Source organism: Mustela nivalis (genome assembly GCF_964662115.1).
Source record: "Mustela nivalis genome assembly, chromosome: X".
Lineage (NCBI taxonomy): Eukaryota > Metazoa > Chordata > Mammalia > Carnivora > Mustelidae > Mustela > Mustela nivalis.
The window spans coordinates 102,036,767-102,061,069 of NC_139040.1; the positions used below are offsets into that span (position 1 = coordinate 102,036,767).

A 24,303-nucleotide genomic window follows, 5' to 3' on the forward strand; every position below is an offset into this window, starting at 1 on the left:
GGGAGCAGAGAAGAGCAAGAATCCCAAGCAGACTCTTCTCTGAGCAGAGAGCCCAATGTGGAACTTGATCCCAGGACCCTGAGATCATGACCTGAGCTGAAATTGAGAGTCAGATGCTTCATCGACTGAGCCACAGGGCGCCCCTGAAATCTGAACTTTATGCAATTTTCTTGTTACTTGATATTCTATTTTCAATCATTTAAAAATGTAAAAATCCTTATCTGTTAGTGGGTATATAAAAATAGGTAGTAGACTAGATCTATAGTTTTTCTTGTCCTAATATAGTTCTTTTGTTTTGCACATAAGAAAACAGGGCACAAAAAGGGTGAGAGATTTCCTTAAAATCATGTGAATGAATAATCTGTGGCAAAGCCAGTCATTCTGTGCCAAATTCTCTTCAAGATGGTCCATATTAGCTATTTATTATTATATTTTCCCCAAATGATAAGTACTGAGCAAAATATTCTCCTTTACTTAGAGAAAATGAATTTTCCTCAGGATCATTTTGAAATATGTCTATATTAAAGACTCAGTATAGGAGTGGAGGACTATCTATACTTACACGCATTGATTTTTAAGCTGAAATAATTTTTTTTTTACTACAAATGTACCCCTGTACCTTAAAAATGACCCAATCCCCAAAACTCCAACCAGTCCATTTTAAAAGACAGACGTAACAGAAATCAGGTGCAACATATTCAAAGAATAGATTTAGACAGAGTTCAAAAAATAAAATAGAGAAGTCCTGTTATAATTGAAACATTACTTGTCAGAAATATTCCAAAAGATGGAAGAACAATCATGAAAATATATTCAATTCTACTTAAGGCCAAGAAATATTTTGGAAAAAAGCATTTATTTATTCTTCAACATCAAAGGTGCACCCTTGATGGTAGAGGACACCCCTGTCCTTATGAGTTTAGCATTTTCACAGATAAAATTGCGTCGACGAACTGGCTTGCTCTGAAACCTCTTATTTGTAGTCTTAATTTTGGCTTTTACATTCATCGGTGGCATGGTAACTGGAGGTAACCCATTGATATCATACAGCCAGTACATGTCTGGTGTCTGGAAACAAAGAGAGGAGAGATTTTACATGAAATATTCAGGGACTGAGAAACCTACAGGAAAAAGTTTACGGAGTTAATATGGTCTCTCTTCTCCATGCAAGGTATAGGAAATGTACAAAACTGAAAGGGTGCCAGTAATAATTAACATGGGAAATAAATTCAAGAAAGATTTAGCTTTATGAATTAAGAACCATTCATTAAAAAGTCTCTTAAAGTTAGAAGTCCGCTCTGTGGATGAAATAAGCATCCATCAGATCTAAGGAGAAACTATTTTCTTTGCATGAAACTGTTGCCCAGCATGCACTATGTAACTAACCGAAACCATACTTTACAAGAACTTACCCATGACAATTTAAGCATGGTCATACAACCAACTGGTAAAATATGTTGAGCTTCTGTTTTTCAGATTATGAAACTCCATAATTAATTGAACCATTTGAAATTACTGAGCATTGTGTAAAATCATTAATGATAGTTATAATCTAAATTCAAGGGATTTATTTAAAAATCGATCATTTTTTTTTTCCTGCATATATGCACAGGATGGCAATACTGGATTACACAGTCTAGCATTTTCTGCATGTTTATATTCATACTTAAATCCCACTGCTCTTGCAGAATTTCCGGTGTTGCGTTTATCTAGGTCTTCTTCCCCACGAGAAGATTTGTACCATGTATGTTCAGAAAACTCATTTAGGATAAATCCAGGCTAAGTGAATATTGCAATAACATCAGTCAGGGCTTAAAGGGTAATGTGATATCACTTGGAGAATGTTAAGTGCAGGACTTTCTTACACATCTGGAATGACCATATTTTAATCAGAACTGGCCCTTCTGTCCAGTGTTCATAGTAATTGTGTATTCTGAATCAGGGAGTCAAAAGCAGAACAAACCAAGGACGATACTATAAGTAGGTTAAATAACATTCTACTTCACATAGGATGTTTGATTTGAAAAACAAAGCTGTAGTTTGGTGATGGTGCATATATCATTGCAAATTTTTACATTACAAGTGACCCACTTCATGAGCACATATGTGTGAGGTACTTGGAGGGACCTGCTCCTATGCCCAACCCTCAGTGGAGCTCAGGAGTGAGCTGCATGAAGGAATGTACACTCCTATTGGGGATGTAGTAGGTAGAGATGGGAATGACATGTAGGGATTTGTACCTTCACCTGACCCATCTCCAAGACCCTTTGAAAATAATTATCTGTAAGGACCCTATTTTTAAAATCCTAATGTTATTGTATGTATTTCAATTAAGATACAAATAATTTTGTCATAAGTGATGCTGAGTGTGTGTGTGTGTGTGCGTGTGCATACATATTTTTAATTTATATATTCATAAATATAGAAACCAAATATAAAATAAATTTGTAAGAAGTCATTTATGTCCTGTATTCCAACACTCTATATGGTAATACATTTATTTTATAAAAATTAAATATTACACTTCTCATTTCTATAGTTAACTTTCTTCTTCAAGTTATAAATAAATATAATGACTCATTATGTTTTTGAAAACACTTTAAAGATATAGCTCTATATCTTCCACTCTGAATCTCCCTTTAAAAATATAAATTAAAAAGCTTAAGTTAAAATAAGAATAAACCAATACCTCCATGTCCCTAGTGCCTTTGAGAATCAGTTGTTTTTTGCAAAAGGATGTCAAATTGACAATTATACTCCTCAGCTACTTATTTAAAGAAATTTTAAAAAAACAACTATTTTTTAAACAGATGAAATTTCCCTATTTCAGTAAAATCTTTCTAGTATAAAAAGGGATCAGTCAAAGCCAAAGACCTCATGGAATGAACGCTCAAAACTATGCTTTAAAGGACACGTTCTTATGAATGGAAACAGCCTGTTAGCCGATGTGGGCTGTGTGGACCCACATCCCTTAGGTATTTCCATTTTCAAAACAAAACACGACAAAACCCTGCCAACTCTCTAGCCCCATCAGGTGTAAATACTCTGCAGTGTGTGTACCACACTATTTTCCACAGAAACCCCATGGGGTTAAATACCAGTTGTTCCCTGTGGTAATTGCCTTAATAAAGCCCCTTTTAATGATTTCCATGCCTTTTCTGTCTCATATTCTGGTTTTCCTGCACCGGTTTCTTGAGATCACATAGGAAATATGCTACTTGGATTTAAATCCCTATTTCAGGTCTGCTTAAGAGAAAATATAAGCCAAGATTTAAATATATAAATAAAATGACATTTCTTACAGTTTCATGACTATGAGTTATTCCCTTAAAAGCAATGCATTTAGATACATATAACTTAAGTCTGATTATGTCTCTGGTTATAACATCGACATTACTTTTGTACAAGCACTGTATGTTTTACCTTGGATAGTCCTGATAGCATTCATATTTTTGTATAAACTATTTAAGATTTATCATGTCCACCATGGAAAGCTGAGTGGACTATTTATTCTCTTTGAGTAACATTGCTTTGTGTAACAATCTGACCAAGTTAACTTAAATCTCTCAAAGCTAGTGCTACATGCCTTGTTTAATAGTAGGGAAAAAGCAGTGTTTAATTATTCTAAATATGGTTTAATTGAAAGGGAACCATGAAGCTTGCTAACGTAGTAGTTGAAGATTTTGTAGGCTAATATTTAACTGAACTATTCTTAAAGATCCTCATTTTTATTTCTAGGTAAAGCACAATGAAGGTCATATGTTTCATATTTAAGTATTGATTGATTTAATGTTTAAAATCAACAGTTTACAAAGATAATACCGTACATAGTAATTTTTATATAGATAATGAATTAACTTTTAAAATTCTTCACTTTTATCATGTGAGACATCATGGTGTTGTCATTAAGAGCAGGATTTTAGAATCAGACAATGCTTGAAACATGATATCAAAATCATTGATCTGATATACGAAATAACTTTCATGAATCGCAAAGCCAATATACTCATATAAAAAGCCAGTCTCAAAAGGTTACAGAGTATGATCCCACTTACGTAATGTTCTAGAAATTAGAAAATCATAGAGATGGAGAAAAGATTAGTGGTTTCCAGGGTAAAGAAGGAGTTACAGTCCTGGATGTGACCATACTGTTAAGCAGTTCCCACTGTTGTGTTGGAAGAGCTCTGTATCTCAGTTGTGACTGTAGTTATACAGATCTATACATGGGTTCAAATTGCTTAGAACCACACATACACACGTGAAAAATGCTAAAAATGAAATAAGGTCTCTAGGTTAGTTAACAGTATTTCGTCAATGACAATTTTCTTCTGTAAATACATTACTATAGCTCTGTAAAACCTCACCATTGGGAGAAGCTGGAAGAAGGATTCACAGGACTCTGTATACTAATTGTGCAACTTCTTATGAGTTAATACTTTTTTAAGTTAAAAAATATGAGATTTATGAGTCAATTGGAAATTTGAGCACTAAATGGATATTTGGTATGTTGTGATATTAAGGAATGATTGTAAATTTTTAGATGTGATAATGGTATCATGGTTATGATTTTGGTCTTTTAGAGATTAATAGGAAATAGTTGAAGATAATAGGATGTCTTGGATTTTCTTCAAAATAACATGGAATATGGGGAAGGGGATGGGAATATACTTGAACTGGCCATGATTTGATTAAGTGTTCGTACTAGATGATGAGTGTATGCAGATTAATTATTCCCTCTATTTCTACTCACACTTGGAATTTTCCAAAATAAAAATAGAATCAACAAAATAGTGATTTCTTAAACACATTGCAATCTCAGTTTTTCCCACATAAGCTTTACCAAACCGTACCACTTCAGACTAAATAAAAATTTCGCATTTTCATTTGATCCCATATGTCAACTTATTCTCTCACAGAAACCCTTCAATTATGCTGTAATTTAATTGTCAAATCAACATAGGGAAACAGGCACAGATTTTTTTGGGAAAGCCTCCAACATAGTTAATCTCAGAAATGTTCACTGGGCATCAGGTAAAATAAACATCATTTTTATTTGTAAACCTGATTTTAAATATGTCATTTAATCCCCTTAGACTAAGAGTATGTCCTTGCTTCTTAAGGAGAAAATACAACATGATCATTTTAAATCAAGCATCTATATAGCAAAGGGCGATATGCAGCAAGGCTCCAGAGGCTTTATATTTTTATTAGCTGGGTTGTAAGAATTCCCAGAAAGATGAAAAATATAAATAATTTTCTTGGGACATATTCAACATATTCTTTTCGCTATTCATTAAAACAGTAACAACACATTTTTCTGCCCATGGCACTGCCTAATTAGTGTCTGATTTAGTAATCACTTTGGCACCAGTGGTTGTGTCTTGAAACATAACTACATGTCCTTTGTGTCTGTGCCACTGAAACTAGACACTGGCAATAGGCATCTTTTCATAAATAATTTGAAAGTTGTCTTTAGCCTAAAAGCTATTAGTAAGATACATATGTGAAATCTGATGGAGAAATTTTGCTTACTGCATCAATTTTCAAAATTGTGTTTACCTTAACTTTTAATAAGATGATCACTCAAGCAGACTTTAATATTAATGGCTAACTACATTGTGTTTTTCTCAATTCAAAATCAGTTTTACCTTCTACCTCATTTTCTTCATTTTAGACTTTAACATTTTGACAATACCTTGTGCCTTAATTAAAGATTCCAAATCTCTGTCTCAAATCACCTGAAGCCCTTGAATAGGTTATTACAGGTAGCAATATGTGAATATACAAATCACTTTATAATCAGTATTTGTCTCTTCTGCATTTTCTTAATATGGAAGAGAAAGAATTTCTTATTTCCCACTGGTGATGATGACTTTTTTGTTATATTCCATATTTACAAGTTCTTTATTGGGCAAAAGGAAATTAAAACAAGACAGAGTAGTTAAATTCATTGGCTTTTGCAAGGTAATGTTGCTATTCTTTAGTTCAGTGAAACTTTTTCTTCTGTCTTTAGTGAAATCAAACATCCCTGACCATTACCTTTATAAAACTCACCTGTATTGCTAATGTTGCTTTGTATTTCCTACTGTACATTTGGGGTTTGAAGCCCACAAGGAGGACCGTTCCTTCAGTATCAAAAGGAGGAAGTTCTCCAACCTGAGGTTTTACAGAAAACTCAGGATCACTGCCAGGTAGGAAGTATGCAGTGAATGGCTCAGGATTTCTAGAACAAAAATATAAATGTCAACATGTAAATTTTATCATTGCTCTTTGTGAAACCTTGAAGAGTAGAATTTATATCCTGTTGCCTAGGACTACAGGTAAACTTTAATGCTGCCATGCAGCTGTAAGCCTAATGCTTGTTACTTTATCATAGTGAGGAGGTCTTCTAAAAATTACTAAAGAGTGTCATTCTTCCCAGGGTGACAAAATGGAATCTTAAGGATCTTTAAAATTATGCCTTATGTTTTTAGTGTACAAAGAATAAAATGCTGCCCCTATAAAAAATTGAAGAACTCAATGTCCTAAATTAAAATGCAGCCATTTATAAATAAATTTGTATCTAAAATGCATGGCTAGAGCAGCTACATGAAGCCTTTGTTTTTATTACTATTCCAATGTGATTGCTCACTGTCCCTTACCTTTGCACTTGTGAAGTGAGATGAAAGTACTTTGCAAGTTCATTAAAGATTCTTGAGCCTGAAGATCAGTTGCTATGGTCTGAAGTGAACTGAGTGGCATTTAGGATTCAAGTGACCATTTTCATGTCAAGGTTGATTACATTTGAGAAGAAGATGGTAAGAGAAGTTGAAGAATTCCTTCCATGGAATTAAAGAGGGGAGGAGTACACTGCATGGAAAGTTGTACATGAGGAATTTTAAATCCAAAATTTCTGGGGAGATGCAAGTAGAAAGTAAAGAATAGTTTCCTAGAACAGATCCAACAGTGAGTCATAAAAAAGGAGATGGGAGATTCAGGTTGGGACTCAGAGATCCACTCAGCAAATGCATTGAGTATCATCTCAGAGGTTTTGAGAATGTGGACTATGGATATGGATGGCTTGGATTGGAGTCCCAGCTCCATGTAGGTGCGTAACTTTAGAGAAATTTACTTTTTCCTACCTCAAGTTTTGTACTTTTAAATGAATTTAATAACCTCTATAAAGCCATTAGATCAGTACCTGATATGTGGGAAGTGCTCTATAAGGATTAATCAATATTAATATAATCATTATTATGATAGTTGTTGTTTTAAAACATCTTATTACCAGTGCTTATTACCAGGTAATGATGCATGATGCAATAAATTTTAAAAATGCATGGGGGGATGGAGAGGAGAAGGGAGTTGGGGGAAATTGGAAGGGGAGGTGAACCATGAGAGACTATGGACTCTGAAAAACAATCTGAGGGTTCTGAAGCGGCGGGGGGTGGGAGGTTGGGGTACCAGGTGGTGGGTATTCTAGAGGGCACGGATTGCATGGAGCACTGGGTGTGGTGCAAAAATAATGAATACTGTTATGCTGAAAATAAAAAATAAATTAAAAAAATACATATAACAGAACAAAGATTTTAAAAAATGCATAAAAAAGAAAACCCAGGGGTTCTGGTGGAACAGGAAGACCCAGACCCTCTTGTCTCCCAAGGAACAACAATACAAAGACCAATTCCCATTGTGAGAAATTCAGAAACCAGTTAGGAGACTTTTGCCTTCCAGGTGAGCACAAAATCAGCTTTTTGAAGTCAGTAGGAACATTTGTGGCACGCTCTTACCACCGTCCACCCTCCACACCAGTGCAACAGCACATGATTGGGAGGAAATTCTCAGTTTCCATTTTTCCCTAGGGAAGGATAGAGAAGAGTAGATCGAGTACCCAACTATGGGACTTCTGGTTGGAATGTGAAGGGGTGCTGCCTGAGGGACTGGTTTCTGTCCTGCTTGTCTTGAAGTACTGATGGGACCTGACATACATAGATGCATGGTGGCTTCTAAGAACAAGCTGGGCAGGGGCTGGTGCTCCAGATGTCCCAGCAGATTGATAAAGCTCAGAAGCCTCTCCCTAAGTATGGAAAAAGAAGAATGGAACATGTATTGAAATTTCTGGCTTTTTAGTTAGGCTGTTCAATATTCTGGTTTATGTCCATCCTGTCTCAGAGAACTGACAGAACTTGGCAAAATCTAGATACATAAAGGCTACTGAGGGGGGGAAAAATCTGATTGGTGTACTGTTGCTTCAGAGTGCCAGGGCACAGAACACAGCAAAGAGAGCAAGCAGTTGGGAACTCCTGTAAAAATAGAAACCAGTAAACCCCTCTAATTAGTAATCTTCATATACCAGTTCAGACAGATAAACTCAAAAAAAAAGGACCTGAGGTGTCCAGGATCTCTAGCTGGTCTGAGTGGTGAAGATCTTTCCTTGCATGAAGCTAGTCTATGAAGACTGAGAGAGGTGGCTCTTTTTTTTCCAAATGTGTGGATATCAATACAAAGTTACAAAGACCATGAAGACAGGAAAAAATTATACAGTTAAAGGAACAAAAGAAATCTCTAGAAACACACCATAAAGAAATGGAAGTATAGGGATTACTGACCAATTTTTCAAAATAACTATCATGCAGATGCTCAACACTATGAGGAAAATAATGCATGAACAACAACAACAACAACAACAACAAGATATAAAAAAAAAAAAAGGCCAAACAAATTTCAGAGCTGAAAAAGGCAATAACTGAACTGAAAAACTCACTAGAGGTATTCAGCAATGGACTTGATCAAGAAGAATTAATCAGGGAACCCAAAGATTAGTCATTTGAAATCATCCAATTAGAGGAGCAAAAGGAAAAAGAAATGAAACAGAGTAAAGAAAATCTAAAGGACTTAGATAGCAACATCAAGTTGCCAATATATACATAATGAGTCTCGAAGGGAGAAATAGAAGCAGAAAACTTACTTAGAGAAATGGCTAGAAAATCCCCGAATCTGAGGAAGGAAAGTGACATACAGATGTGTGAAGTCCAACATATTCCAAATAGGATGAAACTAAAGAACTCCACAATGAGACACATAATCAAAACACCAACAGTTAAAGACAAAAAGAGAATTTTGAAAGCAGCAAGAAAAAATGACCCCTCATATGCAAGGCCACCCTTGTAAGACAATTAGCAGATTCCTTGTAGAAGCCCTGCAAGCCTGAAGTGAGCAGAATAATGGGTTCAAAGTGCTAAAAACAAACTTCCAATGAAAAATACTGCATCTAGCAAAACTGTCCTTCAAAAATGAACATAAAGGCTTTCCCTGATAAACAAAAGCAGTCTTACAACACATACTAAAGGGAGCCCTTGGAACTGAAATGAAAAGATGTCAGACAGCAACACAAAAGTATTTGAAAGTAGAAGTTCACTGGTAAAGGTAAATACACAGGAAAATACACAACACTGAATACTGTAATGGGGTACCTAAATCATTTTTTAATTGTGGCATAAAAGTTAAAAGATAAAAGTATAAAAATAACTAAATTATAATATGTATTAATAAATACACAATATAAAAATATGTAATCTGTACATCACTAACAAAGTATAGAGATTTTGTATGCAATTAAAGTTGTTATCAGCTTAAAATAGATTTAGCTTGTAAGTTATTTTATGTAAGCTTCATAGTAACCACAAACACCTACAGAAGATACTCAAAAGAAAATGAGAAGGAAATCAAAGTGGGTTACTATGAAAAACATCAATACTACACAAAGGAAGACAGCAAGAAAGGAAAAGATGGACAAAAGAGCTATAAGACATACAGAAAACAACAAAATGGCAACATTAAATCCTTCACTATCAATAATTACTTCAAATGTAAAGCAATCAGATTCCTAGTCACAAGACACAGTAGCTGATTGGATGAAAAACAAGATCCAAGTGTACACTGTCTATAAGAGACTATATTTTTAAAATTTAAATTCAGCTAACATATACTACATTATTAGTTACAGGGATAGAGTTCAGTGATTCATCAGTCTTATGTAATACCCAGTGCTCATTACATCACATGCCCCTCAATGTCTACTACCCAGTTATTCCATACCCCACTTCCCTACCCTCCAGCAATCCTCAGTTTGTTTCCTATGATGAAGAGTCTCTTATGGTTTGTCTATCTCTCTGATATCATCTTGTTTCATTTTTCCATCCCTTTCCTTATGATGTTCTGTTTTGTTTCTTAAATTCCACATATCAGTGAGAGCATATGATAACTGTCTTTCTCTGAGTTATTTTGCTTAGCCTAATACCCTCTAGTTCCATCTACATCATTGCCAATGGCAAGATTTCATTTTTTGATGGCTGAGTAATATTCCAATGTATAAATCTATACTGCATCTTCTTTATCCATTCATCTGTCAATGGACATCTGGGCTCTTTTCATAGTTTGGCAATTGTGGACATTGCTGCTATAGACATTGAGTAGAGGTGCCCTTTCAGATCACTACATTTGTAACTTTGTGGTAAATACCTAGCAGTGCAATTGCTGGGTCAAAAGATGGCTCTATTATCAACTTTCTGAGGAAACTCTGTACTGCTTTCCAGACTGGCTTCACCAGCTGGCATTCCTACCAACAGTGTGGGAGGGTACCCCTCTCTCTGCACCCTCACCAACATCTGTCATTTCCTGACTGGTTAATTTTAACCATTGTGACTGGTGTGAGGTGGTAACTCATTGTAGTTGTGATTTGTATTTCCTTGATGGCAAGTGATGTGGAGCATTTTTTTGTGTGTTTGTTGGCCATTTGGATGTCTTCTTTGGAGAAATGTCCATACATGTCTTCTGCCCATTTCTTGACTGGATTATTTTGTTCTTTGCGTGTTGAGTTGGATAAGTTCTTTATAGATTTTGGATACTAGTCCTTTATCTGATAAAACATTTGCAAATATCTTCTCCCATTCTGTTGGTTGTTTTTTGGTTTTGTCGACTGTTTCCTTTGCTGTGCAAAAGATATTTATCTTCATGAAGTTCCAATAGTTCATTTTTGCCTTTGTTTCCCTTGCCTTTGGAGATGTGTCTAGCAAGAAGTTGCTGCAGCTGAGGTCACAGAGGTTGCAGCCTGTGTTCTCTAGGATTTTGATGGATTCCTGTCTCACATTTAGGTCTTTCTTCAATTTTCAATCTATTTTTTGAGTCTGATGTAAGAAAATGGTCCAGCTATATTCTTTTGCATGATGTTGTCCAATTTTCCCAACACCATTTATTGAATAGACTGTCTTTTTTCCATGGGATAAGATTAGCATACCATAGAGTTGAGTATCTATTTCTGGGTTCTCTATACTGTTCCACTGATCTATATGACAGTTTTTATGCTAATACCATATTGTCTTGATGATTACAGCTTTGTAATAGAGCCTGAAGTCTGGAATTGTGATGCCACCAGCTTTGGTTTTCTTTTTCAACATTCCTTTAGCTATTCGGGGTCTTTTCTGGTTCCATACAAATTTTAGGATTATTTATTTCAACTCTGAAAAAAGTTGGTGGACTTTTGATAGGAATTGCACTGAATGTATAAACTGCTCTAGGTAGCATAGACATTTTAACAATATTTTTCTTCTAATCCATGAGAATGGAAGTTTCTTCCATTTCTTTGTGAAGAAATTAACTTTAGACTTAAAGATATAAGTAGGCGGAAAGTTAAAAGAAGGAAAGAGATATTCCATGAAATGGCAAACAAAAGAGAGCATGGATAGCCTTACTTATATTAGACAAAGTGGACTAATAACAAAATGTAACGGGAAACAAAGAAGGACATTATATAATGATAAAAGATCAATTTAGCAGCAGAGCACCTAAATGTATGTACCAAAGGTTGACAGAATTAAGGGAGAAGTAGATAGCAATAGAATAATAAATACTAGCAGATTTTAATACTCTGCTTTCATTTCATTTCAGACAGAAGATCTGTAAGAAAAAAAAAAAAGACAGGAACAACACTATAGACCAAAGGGATCTCATAGATATATTCAGAACATTCCACTCAACAGCAAAAGCAATTACATTTTTTTCAGGTGCACATGGAATGACCTCTAGGATGGATTGGAGGTTAGGTCACAAATCAAGTCTGAATAAGCTTAAGAAGACTGAAATCATACTGCTGTCTTTTCCCACCACAATGGAATAAAACTAGATCAACAGCAGAAGGAAACCTGGGAAATAAATAAAAATATAGAAATTAAATACCAAACTCCTAAATAACCAATAAATCAAAGAAGAAATTAAAGAGATATTAGAAAATATCTGAGACAAACAAAAATGAAAACAACATATCAAAGCTTATAGAATGTAGCAAAAGTAGTACTTAGAGGGAATTTCATAGTGATAAAAGCCTACATTAAGAAAGATCTCAAATAAACAACCTAATTCTACACCTCAAGAAAGTAGAAAAAAGAAAAAACTCAACACAAAGTTAGCAGAAAGAAGGAAATAATAAAGATGAGAGCAGAAATAAATTAAATACAGAATTTTTAAAAAATCAACTAAGATTCAAACTAAGAGTAGGTTTTTCGAAAAGATCAACACAATTGATGTTGAGCTAGACTGAGAAAACAAGAGAGAGAAGACTCAAATAAAATCATAATTGAGAAAGGGGATGTTATAACTGATACCCTAGAAATAAAAACAATCACAAGAGACTGCTATGAAAAATTATACACCAAAATAATTATATGACCTAGAAGAAATGAATAAATTCCTAGAAAAATGCAATCTACCAAGACTGAATCATGAAGAAATAAAAAATCTGAACAGAGCTATAAATATTAAGGAGACTGAATCTGTAATCGGAATTCTCCAAACAAAGAAAAGTCCAGGACCAGATGGTGAATTCTACCAAATATTTACAGAAGAATTAACAGCAACCTACTTCGAACTCTTCCAAAATATTGTAGAGCAGGGAATACTTCCAAATTTCATTTATTTATATCAGTATTATCCTGATTCTAAAGCCAGAAAAAGACACAAGAAAAGAAAACTACAGGCCAATATCCCTGGTGAATATAGATGCAAAAATCCTCAACAAATACTAACAAATGAAATTCAACTGCACATTAATAGGATCATATACCATGTGCAAACAGGTTTATCCTTAGGATGTAAGGAAGGTTCAATATAAGAAAGTCAATCAATATGATCTACCACTTCCACAGGATGGAGGATGAAAAATACCTAACAGTCTCAATTTATGCAGAAAAAACATTTGACAAAATTCATCAGCCTTCTATGATAAAATCTAGGAACAGAAGGCAATTGCTTCAACATAATAAAGGCCACATATGAAAAGCCCATAGCTAACATCATACTCAATATTGAAAAGTTGAAGCTTTTCCTCTAAAACCACTATCTTTATGTTAGAAGAAGATATAGCAGATACATGACATTCTTACATATAGAATGATTACACAAAAAACCTATTAGGACTAATAAATAAATTCAGTGAAATTTCAGGATATGAAGTCAACATACAAAAATCAGTTGTATTTTATACAATAGCAATGAGCTATTTGAAAAAGAAATTTTAAAAAAATCCTATTTTATTTTATTTATTTGACAGACAGCGATCACAAGTAGGCAAAGAGGCAGGCAGGCAGAGAGAGGAGGAAGCACGACCTTAGCCAAAGGCAGAGGCTTTAACCCACTTAGCCACCGCGCAGGTGCCCCAAACCATCCCATTTTAAATAGCATGAAAAAGAATACTTAGAAATAAATGTAAAGAGTTTAAAGTACTGTACACTGAAAACCATGACAATGATGAAAGAAACTGAAGAAGATAATAAATGGAAAGATATCTCATATTCATGGACAGGGACAATTATTATTTTTAATAATAATTAATTGCTTTAGTACCCAAAGCAATCAACAGAATCAATGCAATCCTCATCGAAATCACAATGGCATTTTTTAAAGAAATAGTAAAAAAATTATAAAATTCATATTTAATGTCTAAGTATCCTCAATAGCAAAAAAAAAAAAAATAGTTTCATCAATAAATGTGGCTGGAAAAACTGGATAACCACATGCAAAAGAATGAAACTGGGTCCTTATCTTATTCCACCCATAAAAATCAAACCAAAATGAATTAGAGACATAAATATAAGACCTGAGTCCCATAAAAACATGTAAAAACTCTAGAAGAAAACACAAGAAAGCTCCTTGTCTTGGAAATGATATTTTGGACATGATATCAAAAGCACTGGCAACAAAAGCAAAAATAAAAAAGTGGTACTATACCAAAAGAAAATATTTCTGCACAGCAAAGGAAAAAAATCAACAAAATGAAAAGGCAACCTATGGAATTGAAGAAAATATCTGTAAACTGTATATCTGATGGGGGATAATATCCAAAATATATAAGGAACTAATAATGCAAGTCAATAGAAAAGTACTCAAATAACCCTATTTTAAAAATGGGCATAGGACCATAGGATTTTAAATTGGCACAGCTGTTTTGGAAAATAATACGAATTTTTCTCAAAAAAAGTAAAACTGAATTATCATATGATCCAGCAATCCCACTTCTGGGTAAATATCTAAAGGAAAAGAAATCAGTATCTCAAAGATATATCTGTATTTCCATGTTTACTGCAGCATAACTCACAAAAGCCAAGATACAGAAATAACCTAAGTGTCCAACAATAGATGAGTGGATAAAGAAAATGTATTTTCTTTCTCTCTCTCTCTCTCTCTCTCTCTATATATATATATAGTATATTACACTAATACACTATATAGTATATTAGTGTAATACATATATAGTATAGTATAGTACAATACAATATAGTATAGTATAATATACTATATTACACTAATGTATAGTGTATATATATAGTGTATTTGTGTAATATATATAATATTACACTATATATATATTTATATATGTATATATAGTGTATTAGTGTAATATATATTCTATATTATGTAATATATTATATATACTATATATATTTTGTATATTTATATATTTATATATTTTATATATTTATATATTTTTATTTATATATAGTATATATAGTGTATTCATGTAATATAATATGTTATATGTTATATATTATATAATATATAGCATATGACATATAATATATAACATATGACATATAATATATTATATTACACGAATACACTATATATTCTATATATAAATATATACTATATATAAATATATAATTAATATATTTATATTAATATTTATAGTATTTATATTACAATAATACACTATATATATATATATATATATATATATATACTAAATAAAATAAACCAGACACGGAAAAACCAATTTTCCATGATCTCATTTACAAGTGGAATCTAAAAAAAGTAGAACTCATAAAAGCAGAGAATAAAAGAGTGATTGCCAGGGGCTGGGGATTAGAAGAAATGGAGGATTTGTGTCAAAGGGTACAAATTTTCAGTTTAAGGTAAGTTCTAAAGATCTAATGTACAGCATGGAGACAATAGTTAATGTACTGTATACTTGAAATTTGCTAAGAGAGTGAATCATTAGTGAATCATTAGTGTTTTTACCACACACAAAAAGGGTAACTATGTGAGGTGTCGAGTAGGCTAATTACCGTGACTGGGAGAATCATTTTACAATATGTATGTATATCAAACTATTGAGTTGTACACCTTAAACATATACAGTGTTTACTTGTGAATCATACCTAAGTGAAGCTGGAAAAAGTTAAAAAATAAATTTTAAAAATAACAACCTTAATGGAAAAGGGTAAGCATCTCATAGAAAAATTTTAAACTCCAGTTATGACAGATATTTACAGAAATTATCACTTCAGTTATGCGGCATTTGTTACATTATACTGCCTGGCAGGGTCCCTATTCTGCTTACATTTGCCAAAGTTACTGCTAGGTTTAACCCTCTAAAGGAACAGAAATGTTTATCAGTGTTCCCGGGGCTATTGATACTGAAAATACATCTCAGAGGTTTGACGCGTTCTCTAGCCTACCACAATTCAGAATGGTCTGATCTGAGGTTCAAGGGATACCAAGCTGGAATAAGGATGTGAACGAGGGTTTCTCTGGTGAGATGGGATTGGAGGAGAGGAGACAGGAAGTGAAGCATCTTATTTAAATGGACACCCTGCCTACTAAACACTACTAAAGCTAGTAATTTGCTTTGTTTTTCGCAATGATTGTGTAAAGATGTGTGCTTGTGTATTTGTGGGTGTGTGTATTTAGGTAAATTGGATACAGTGATACATATTTAGTAGCATCTTAAAAATTAAATAATTCTATATGTGCTAAATATTAGTAGGAATGAAACAAATATTTACCATTTTATTATGTTGTTCTTAAGTAAGGCAAATACAGGAATAAAAAAAAATGGAATGATAATGAATAATCACTTAAGTGGGCTCATATTGTCCTAACCCAGCTCTAATCTTTAATGGAAACACATTATTTTCAGTGTTTTAATAACAATATCACTAAGAACAACAGATGAGCTGTTCTGATAATCTGAATACTTTTTTTTTTTTACTTGAACATTAATTTATTTTTTTAAATTGGGAAAAGAAGCAAAAGAGCAAAGAAAAACTGTTAGAGGAATACATGCCCTGGACACTTACCCTACCCCGTACTAATACTTACTCAATGATGTAAATATAATGGTTGCAAGGACAGAAAAATACCACAATGAAAGAACAATCTGGAAACACACCCACCCATAATAGCAATTCCCCTTACATTTTGATACTCTGAATTCTATTACGTGTTTCTCCTAACTCTTCAGAACCCTCTGCAACCCTAAATCATCATGTCTAAAATTCCTCAACAAACTATGGTCTTTTTTTTTTTTTAATATTTTGTTTATTTGAGAGAGAGAATGTGAATGAGGGCATGAGCGGAGGTGAGGGGCAGAGGGAGGGAGAAGCAGGTGTTCCACTGAGCAGAGACCCTGATGCAGGGTTCAATCCCAGAACGTTGAGATCATGACCTGAGCTGCTTACTAGATTGAGCTACCCAGGCATCTCAGACTATCGTCCCTTTCAGTAAGGAAAAATATAAAGTTTCTTGGCCCCTTCTCTTCTCTCCTCTTCTAGAGACTCTAATGTTTAAGAGATTTTTTTTTTTTAAGATTCTATTTATGGGGCGCCTGAGTGGCTCAATGGGTTAAGTCTCTGCCTTTGGCTCAGGTCATGATCCCAGGGTCCTGGGATCAAGCCCCGCATCGGACTCTCTGCTCAGTGCAGAGCCTGCTTCCTCCTCTCTCTCTGCCTGCCTCTCTGCCTACTTGTGATCGCTGTCTGTCAAATGAATAAATAAAATCTTTAAAAAAAATTCTATTTATTTATTTTTGCAAGCTAGAGAGAAGGAGCAAGTGAGCATACAGAAGCAGTAGGGGAGGGGCAGAGGGAGAAACAGACTCCCTGTTGTAGGGAGTCCAATGTCGGACGTGATCCCAAGACTCTAGGTTCATGACCTGAGCTGAAGGTAGATGCTTAACTGCCTGAGCCACCCAGGCACCCTAGAGATTACTTAATTTAGGAGACACAAGAGCTACCTACCACTTCATGGCTTGCAATGTAGTTTTTTCCTCCTCCTTCCCCCTTCCTGAATGCTCAGGATGAATAAATAAATAAATAAATAAATAAATAAACAAACAAACATACAAATACATAAATAAAGGTCATTTGAGTATAGAGTCATTTATCTTTAGAACTTATTTTACTGGGGTGCCTGGGTGGCTCAGTCATTAAGTGTCTGCCTCCACCTCAGGTCATGATCCCAGGTTCCTGGGATCAAGCCCTGCATCAGGCTCGCTGTTCAGTGGGGAGCCTGCTTCTCCCTCTCCCACTCCCCTTGCTTGTATTTCCTCTCTCACTATCAAATAAATAAATAAAATCTTCAAAAAAAACTTATTTTACTCTTGATCACTGAAAGAAAAAAAAAAGAGATGTTGAATTGGTTTGTGGAGAAGCCAGTCAAATGCTGAATATGATTAGGTCAATCTGTCTTCCTGACCCATTTTGTTTCTTTTTTGTATGTTCCCCACTAGTTTCATAGATCTTCTGAAAGACTTGAGATTTCGAGTATCTAACTGGGTATAGTCTCCCCAGAGATAGAAAGTAAACTGGATATATTCAGTAGCTTATTTACATCATTGAGTCATCTAAAAATTTTTTTTTCCTTTTTAATGATTTCTCTATTTACATGAAAGAGAGAGCAGAAGTGAGTGTAAGGAGGAGAGAGGCAGACAGAGACTTGAGCAGATTCTGCCCTGAGTGCAGAGCTCAACACAGCTCTCAAGTTCGCAACTCCAAGATCATGACCCTGAGATTGTGACCTGAGCCAAAAACCAAGAGTCAGATGCTCAACCGAGTCACCCAGGCACCCCTAAAATGAATTTGAAGACAGAGCTGGTATGGGGGCACCTGGGTGGCACAGTTGGTTAAGTGCCCGACTCTTGATTTTGGCTCAGGTTGTGATCTTGAGATCCCAGGATCGATCCTCATGTTGAGGGTGGGGGGTGTGTGTCCATGCTTAGCAGGGAGTCTGCTCAAGGACTCCTTCTCTCTCTCAAATAAATAAATAAATCTTAAAAAAGACAGACTTGGTATAAGATAGTTTTCAACTGCTCTAGAAAACTGATTCAAAACACATCTCCAAAGGCAAGGGAAACAAACGCAAAAATGAACTTTTGAGACCTCCTCAAGATAAAAGGCTTCTGCACAGCAAAGGAAACAGTCAACAAAACAAAAAGACAAACCATGGAGAGGGAGAAGATATTTACAAATGACCCTACAGTTAAAGGGCCGGTATCCAAGATCTATAAAGAACTTCTCAAACTCAACACCCAAAAAAACAAATAATCAATTCAAAAAATGGGCAGAAGATATTAATAGGAACTTCTCAAAAGAAGACATACAAATGGCTAACAGGCACATGAAAAAATATTCAACATCATTAACCATCAGGGAAATTCAAACTATACCACATTGAGATACCACCTTACACCAGTTAGAATGGCAAAAAATGACAAGATAAGAAACAACAAATGTTGAAGAGGCTGTGGAGAAAGGGGAACCCTTAACACTGCTGGTGGGAATGCAAGTTGGTACAGCCACTTTGGAAAAGTGTGGTGGTTCCTCAAAAAGTTAAAAATAGAGCTACCCTATGACCCAGAAATTGCACTACTGGGTATTTACCCCAAAGATACAGATGTAGTGAAAAGAAGGGCCATACGCACCTCAATGTTCATAACAGCAATGTCCACAATAGCCAAACTGTGGAAGAAGTGGAGATGCCCTTAAACAGATGAATGGATAAAGAAGATGTGGTCCATTTACACAATGGAATATTACTCAGCCATCAGAAAGGATGAATACCTCACATTTGCATCAACATTGCTGGAACTGGAGGAGATTGTGCTAAGTGAAGTAAGTCAACAGAGAAAGACACTTATCATATGGTTTCACTTATTTGTGGAACATAAGGAAAAGCATGGAGGACATGAGGAGGAGGAAGGGAAAAATGAAGGGGGAGAATCAGAGGGGGAGATGAACCATGAAAGACTATGGACTGCAGGAATCAAACTGAGGGTTTTAGAGGGGAGAGGGTAGGAGGATGGATTAGCCTGGTGATGGGTATTAAGGAGGGCAAGTACTGCATGAAGAACTGGGTGTTATATGCAAACAATGACTCATGGAACAGTACTAAAGATGCAATATTGGGCACCTGGGAGGCTCAGTCATTAAGCCTCTGCCTTCGGCTCAGGTCATGATCCCAGGGTCCTGGGACGGAGCTCCACATCGGGCTCCCTGCTCAGCAGGAAGCCTGCTTCTCCCTCTCCCATTCCCCCTGTATGTGTTCACTTTTCTGCCTTGTTTCTCCCTGTCAAATAAATAAATAAAATCTTTTAAAAAACACTAAACAAACAAACAAACAAACAAAAAACCCCAAACTAATGATATACTGTATGGCAACTAACATAACATAATAAAAAAATTATTTTAAAAAAAGAAAATTGACCAATGAAGAGAAAATAAATGCACCCCCTTCTGCTGCTTGATATGTTGCCTACCATGATCTGAGCCTTGCCATTCAAAAAGTATTCCCGCTGGTGAAAATATACAGGAGAAATCTGGAGAGAGTTTACTGACTTAGAAGAGGCTTAAAATACTCAAGTGAGTAGATTCCACCATAGCATACTTACACATTCTTTAATATTTTTGCTATTGAAATGTGGGGCCCATGTTCCCTTTCATAAATCCAAGCCAACACAGTGCCTCTTTTATACCCAACAGAATGTGGTTGAAGTGATGCTGCATAACTTCTAGGTCTATGTCAGAAAAATGACATGCAGTTCTTTTGGAATACACACTGTGAGGAACAGGTCACCATGTGCAAAATCCAACTACTTGAGACACACATGATATAGAGACTATGTATAGGCACTAACTGCCAATAATAGCCTCACTATTAGCCAACAGCTAGCATTAACAGCCAATTGTAAGAGTTAACTGTTTTGATCAGCTAACTCAGTCATACCTTCAGATGACTATGGATATGGCCAACATGTAATTGCAGCCTTATGAGGGAGACTCAATCATTAAAATGTATCAAAAATGCACCCTGAACCAGCACATGAAATGCGCTTAATGAGGATAATCCTATATTCTGTTGAATCTTCAAAAAAAAAAAAATCCTCCACTGTCAGTAATATACGTGGTGCATTATTACATCCTCAGAACTAAAACTGAAAAAAGTTAAAATATATACTTTAGAAAATATTCTGTGGCATTTTTGATATTTCAGTAATTTTAATTCACTTTCTCAATATAAGAGGGCTATTAGAGTTCAGGACACAAGAATCAAATTTTATTTCACATTTTGAATGCATTTGACATATATGACTATATATCCTAAAATTTCTGATAAATGTAATCATCCATCAGGAAAATGTTTATTGAAATCTACAGAAGTATAGTTATATTTAAGATTTCTGTTGAGACTCTTTGAACGTAATGCTTTCAGAAATACATCAAAATAAAAGACATTAGCTGCTTGTTACTTTAAATAAAACACCTGAAAGAATATTTGTAATATTAATTTAAAATGAACTCAGAAAATTGTGGTTCTTACGAAGCAGAGTGATTGCTTTTCCCTTTTCCATTTTTTACACAAATATATTGTCATAATTGCTTCTTTCTTTCTTTTGTTTTAAACTTAAAAAGTATGCCAAGGCATAAGGAATCAGATCTTATTATTTTAGAAAACAAATCATATGCCATGTATTTTCTGGTTGTAGCCATAAAAAATAACCTCAGGATATTAACAAAAAATCAAGATGCCCAGTGAAAACACAAAAATAAATTGAATGGCATTTTGAAGAAATTGATTTTGTAACTTTCTTATTTTCTTCCAGACACCTACTGAAAATATGAAGGTATGTTCGAAATCAATTGGGATTCAATTGAAAAAAATTAACAAATGTAAAGAAATCAAGAAAGTGAGAACTGAGCCCCTAATTTATTACTTTGAGAAGGCTGAGTGAGACACAGTTGCAATCTTGAACTTTTAACATAAACAGTATCATGTTCAGCATGTCTGCAAAATATTAACATTAGCATTATTTACGGTCAGAGCCCATATAAATTAGGATATTACTCAAGATATTGGGAATCTGAATTAAAATGGATATTCAGTGGGGACCTTGGTGGCTCAGTCAGTTAAGAGTCTGCCTTGGGCTCAGGTCATGATCCTGGTACCCTGGGATAGAGCCCCGCACTGGGCTCCCTGCCTAGAGAGGAGCCTGCTTCTCCTTCTCCCTGCCTCCTGCTTGTGCTCTCTCTATCTCTTTCTTAAATAAATAAATAAAATCTTTTTTTAAAAAATGGATATTCAGTAGGATGTAACATGCATGTTCTTTACTCTTGACAGTAAACATGGGCCTTGGTTGATGTCTCCAATTAACTAAGTAAGTGCAGGGGGGTTTCAATTAGATGTGGAGAGAAAGTAGACCAATGAAGTAATTTTTCAATTTAGACAGAAATAATCATGATGATATTCTTGCAGAAAGCTGATACATTTCATTTTATATCTTTTTGAGTGTTTTTCTTCATGAGTACATCCAAAATTTTCAGACTTTTAAAACTGTAATCTAACTGATGATTGAATTATATAATGTATCTGTCAAAAGCGGTCTCAAATGAGGCAATGAAGGATGGAATTTGTGTTATTTTGAATTCAAATGTTTTAATTCCAATGTTTTCATTAAATTAAATACAGGGTAATATTACACAATGATTAATTAACAAGGACAGAATACAATGGCTCAGATACTCTGAACTCTATGAATTATTTATTTCCTGCAACTAGGAAAGAATAAAGATAATTTTACTCATTAAAGGCCCATACAGGTTATGAAATCAGTTCACTTTCTCATATTTTAGGTAGCAACTCTTACATCTCTTTAGTTCATTTTCACCTATAAGGGAAACATGTTGTAGATGACCTAAAACAGACCTGCAATAACAAAGACTGTAGGCAAAGCCCAAATGTTGTGTGGGCCAGAGGTACATATAAAACTGGATGATGGAGAATTGATTTCCTGCTCAAGAAGCGATTTTTCTCAGAGTAAACAAGGATGATATTAAAATTTTTGCCAGCCAATAAACAGAAAGTCATTTTTTGCAATCCTGATTATCCCAGAGGAGGTTATACAGGCCAGCCAATAAAGAATATTTAATAAGTTATTAGAAGAGCAGAGTTCTAATCATGCCAATAATTGTTTATTTGTAGCTGATTAATCCAGTAGAAAAATTCTGCTGATTGCAATAAACAATTTACTTTGAAAAGACTCTGAATATACTGACATAACAGTTGTATGTAGTAAATAAGAACACAAATATATACTTTGAAGAACTATGAATGAACTTTAAAAAATGTTTTTAAAGGAGTTTTACAAGATTTCTCAATAGAAATCGCAAATATAAATGCTAGTATTCACCAGAAACCTAAGAAATACATCAAGCTTTTGTTTTGTCCCAAAGTACATTTCAAGGCAAATTTATATTAAATAATCACTGTTACTTATTGTTATGGAAACCAAGGCACTTGGGGATTTTGATTCTTTCAGAGCATACTTATTAAGCATCTCTTAAATATCTGGCGCTGACCATGACGGTCTTAGTCCCTGTCTTCATTGAACTCAAGCTAATGGAGACAGCAGACATTACATGACAAGACTCATAAACTTCTGAAAACTAAAGTCAAAGAAAACATCCTGAAAGAGACTGGAGAAAATGATTACCTATAGGGGAACAATTCTAATGACAGCTCATTTTTCCTCAGAAACCATGCAAGCCAGAAGAAAGTGACACAATATTTTTCAACTGATGAGAGAAAAGAACTCCGAGCCATGCATTCTATATCAAGCAAAAATATTGTTCAATAATGGAGGGGGAATAAAGGCAACATGAAATTAAGGAAAGCTAAGAGACTATGTCACTAGCAGAGCTAACCTTATAGAACAGCTAAAGAAGTTCTCTCAACAAAAAGAAGTGAAAATCGAAGGACGCTTGTACTTCAGGGGGAAAGAAAGACAACGGAATGGGTAAAAACAGGGGTAAGTATAATAGACTATCCTCATGAGGTTTTTTTTTTTTATATTTTATTTATGTATTTGAGAGAGAGAGAGAGAGAAAATGAGTGGAGGGAGGGGCAGTGGGGAAGAGAGAAGCAGACTCCCTGCTGAGCAGGGAGCTGAACACAGGTCTAAATCCCAGGACTCTTGAGATCATGACCAGAGCTGAAGGCAGATGCTTAACCTACTGATCCACCTGGGTGCCCTTCATGAATTATTATAATTATATTTTACAAATTGAAGCAAAAATCACACCATTATCAGACATGGTACTCAATATATGTAGTGAAAATATTAAAGATATTTTTAAATATCTTTTACATGTAAAAAGTGAGAAGGGTAAAGGAACCAACAGAAGTGAAGTTTATTGATTTATCTTGAGGTAGCAAAATGTCTAACAGACTCTGATTTGTTGTACATGTATATGGTAATATTGACATTAATTACTAAAAACAAATTATGAAAGGACACATTTTTTAAAAAGCTGTAGGTAAATGACAATGGATTCTAAAAACAGTTGAGATTACCAAACATAAGAAATAAAATAAACAAACAGAATAAACAATAAAATGGCAGAAATAAACCTAGTATATTCATTGCTACTTTAGATATTAGTAATGTAAACTCACACCAATGGAAGAGAAGAGATTGGCAAAATGAATTGAAAACAAATG

At 34.6% G+C, this 24,303-nt stretch overlaps 1 protein-coding gene across 1 annotated transcript in view; it reads right to left on the reverse strand.

The window, feature by feature from the left end:
* Positions 1-839: 839 nt before the first annotated feature.
* CFAP47 (cilia and flagella associated protein 47) overlaps positions 840-24,303 on the reverse strand; it is a 525,406-nt gene continuing 501,942 nt past the window's right edge. The window contains exons 63-64 of the mRNA XM_082717915.1: positions 6,055-6,223; positions 840-1,068 (exon numbers count right to left, since the gene is read on the reverse strand). Coding sequence (XP_082574041.1) covers positions 856-1,068; positions 6,055-6,223 — 382 coding nt within the window. The 3' untranslated portion in view covers positions 840-855. The remainder of the gene's footprint in view (positions 1,069-6,054; positions 6,224-24,303) is intronic.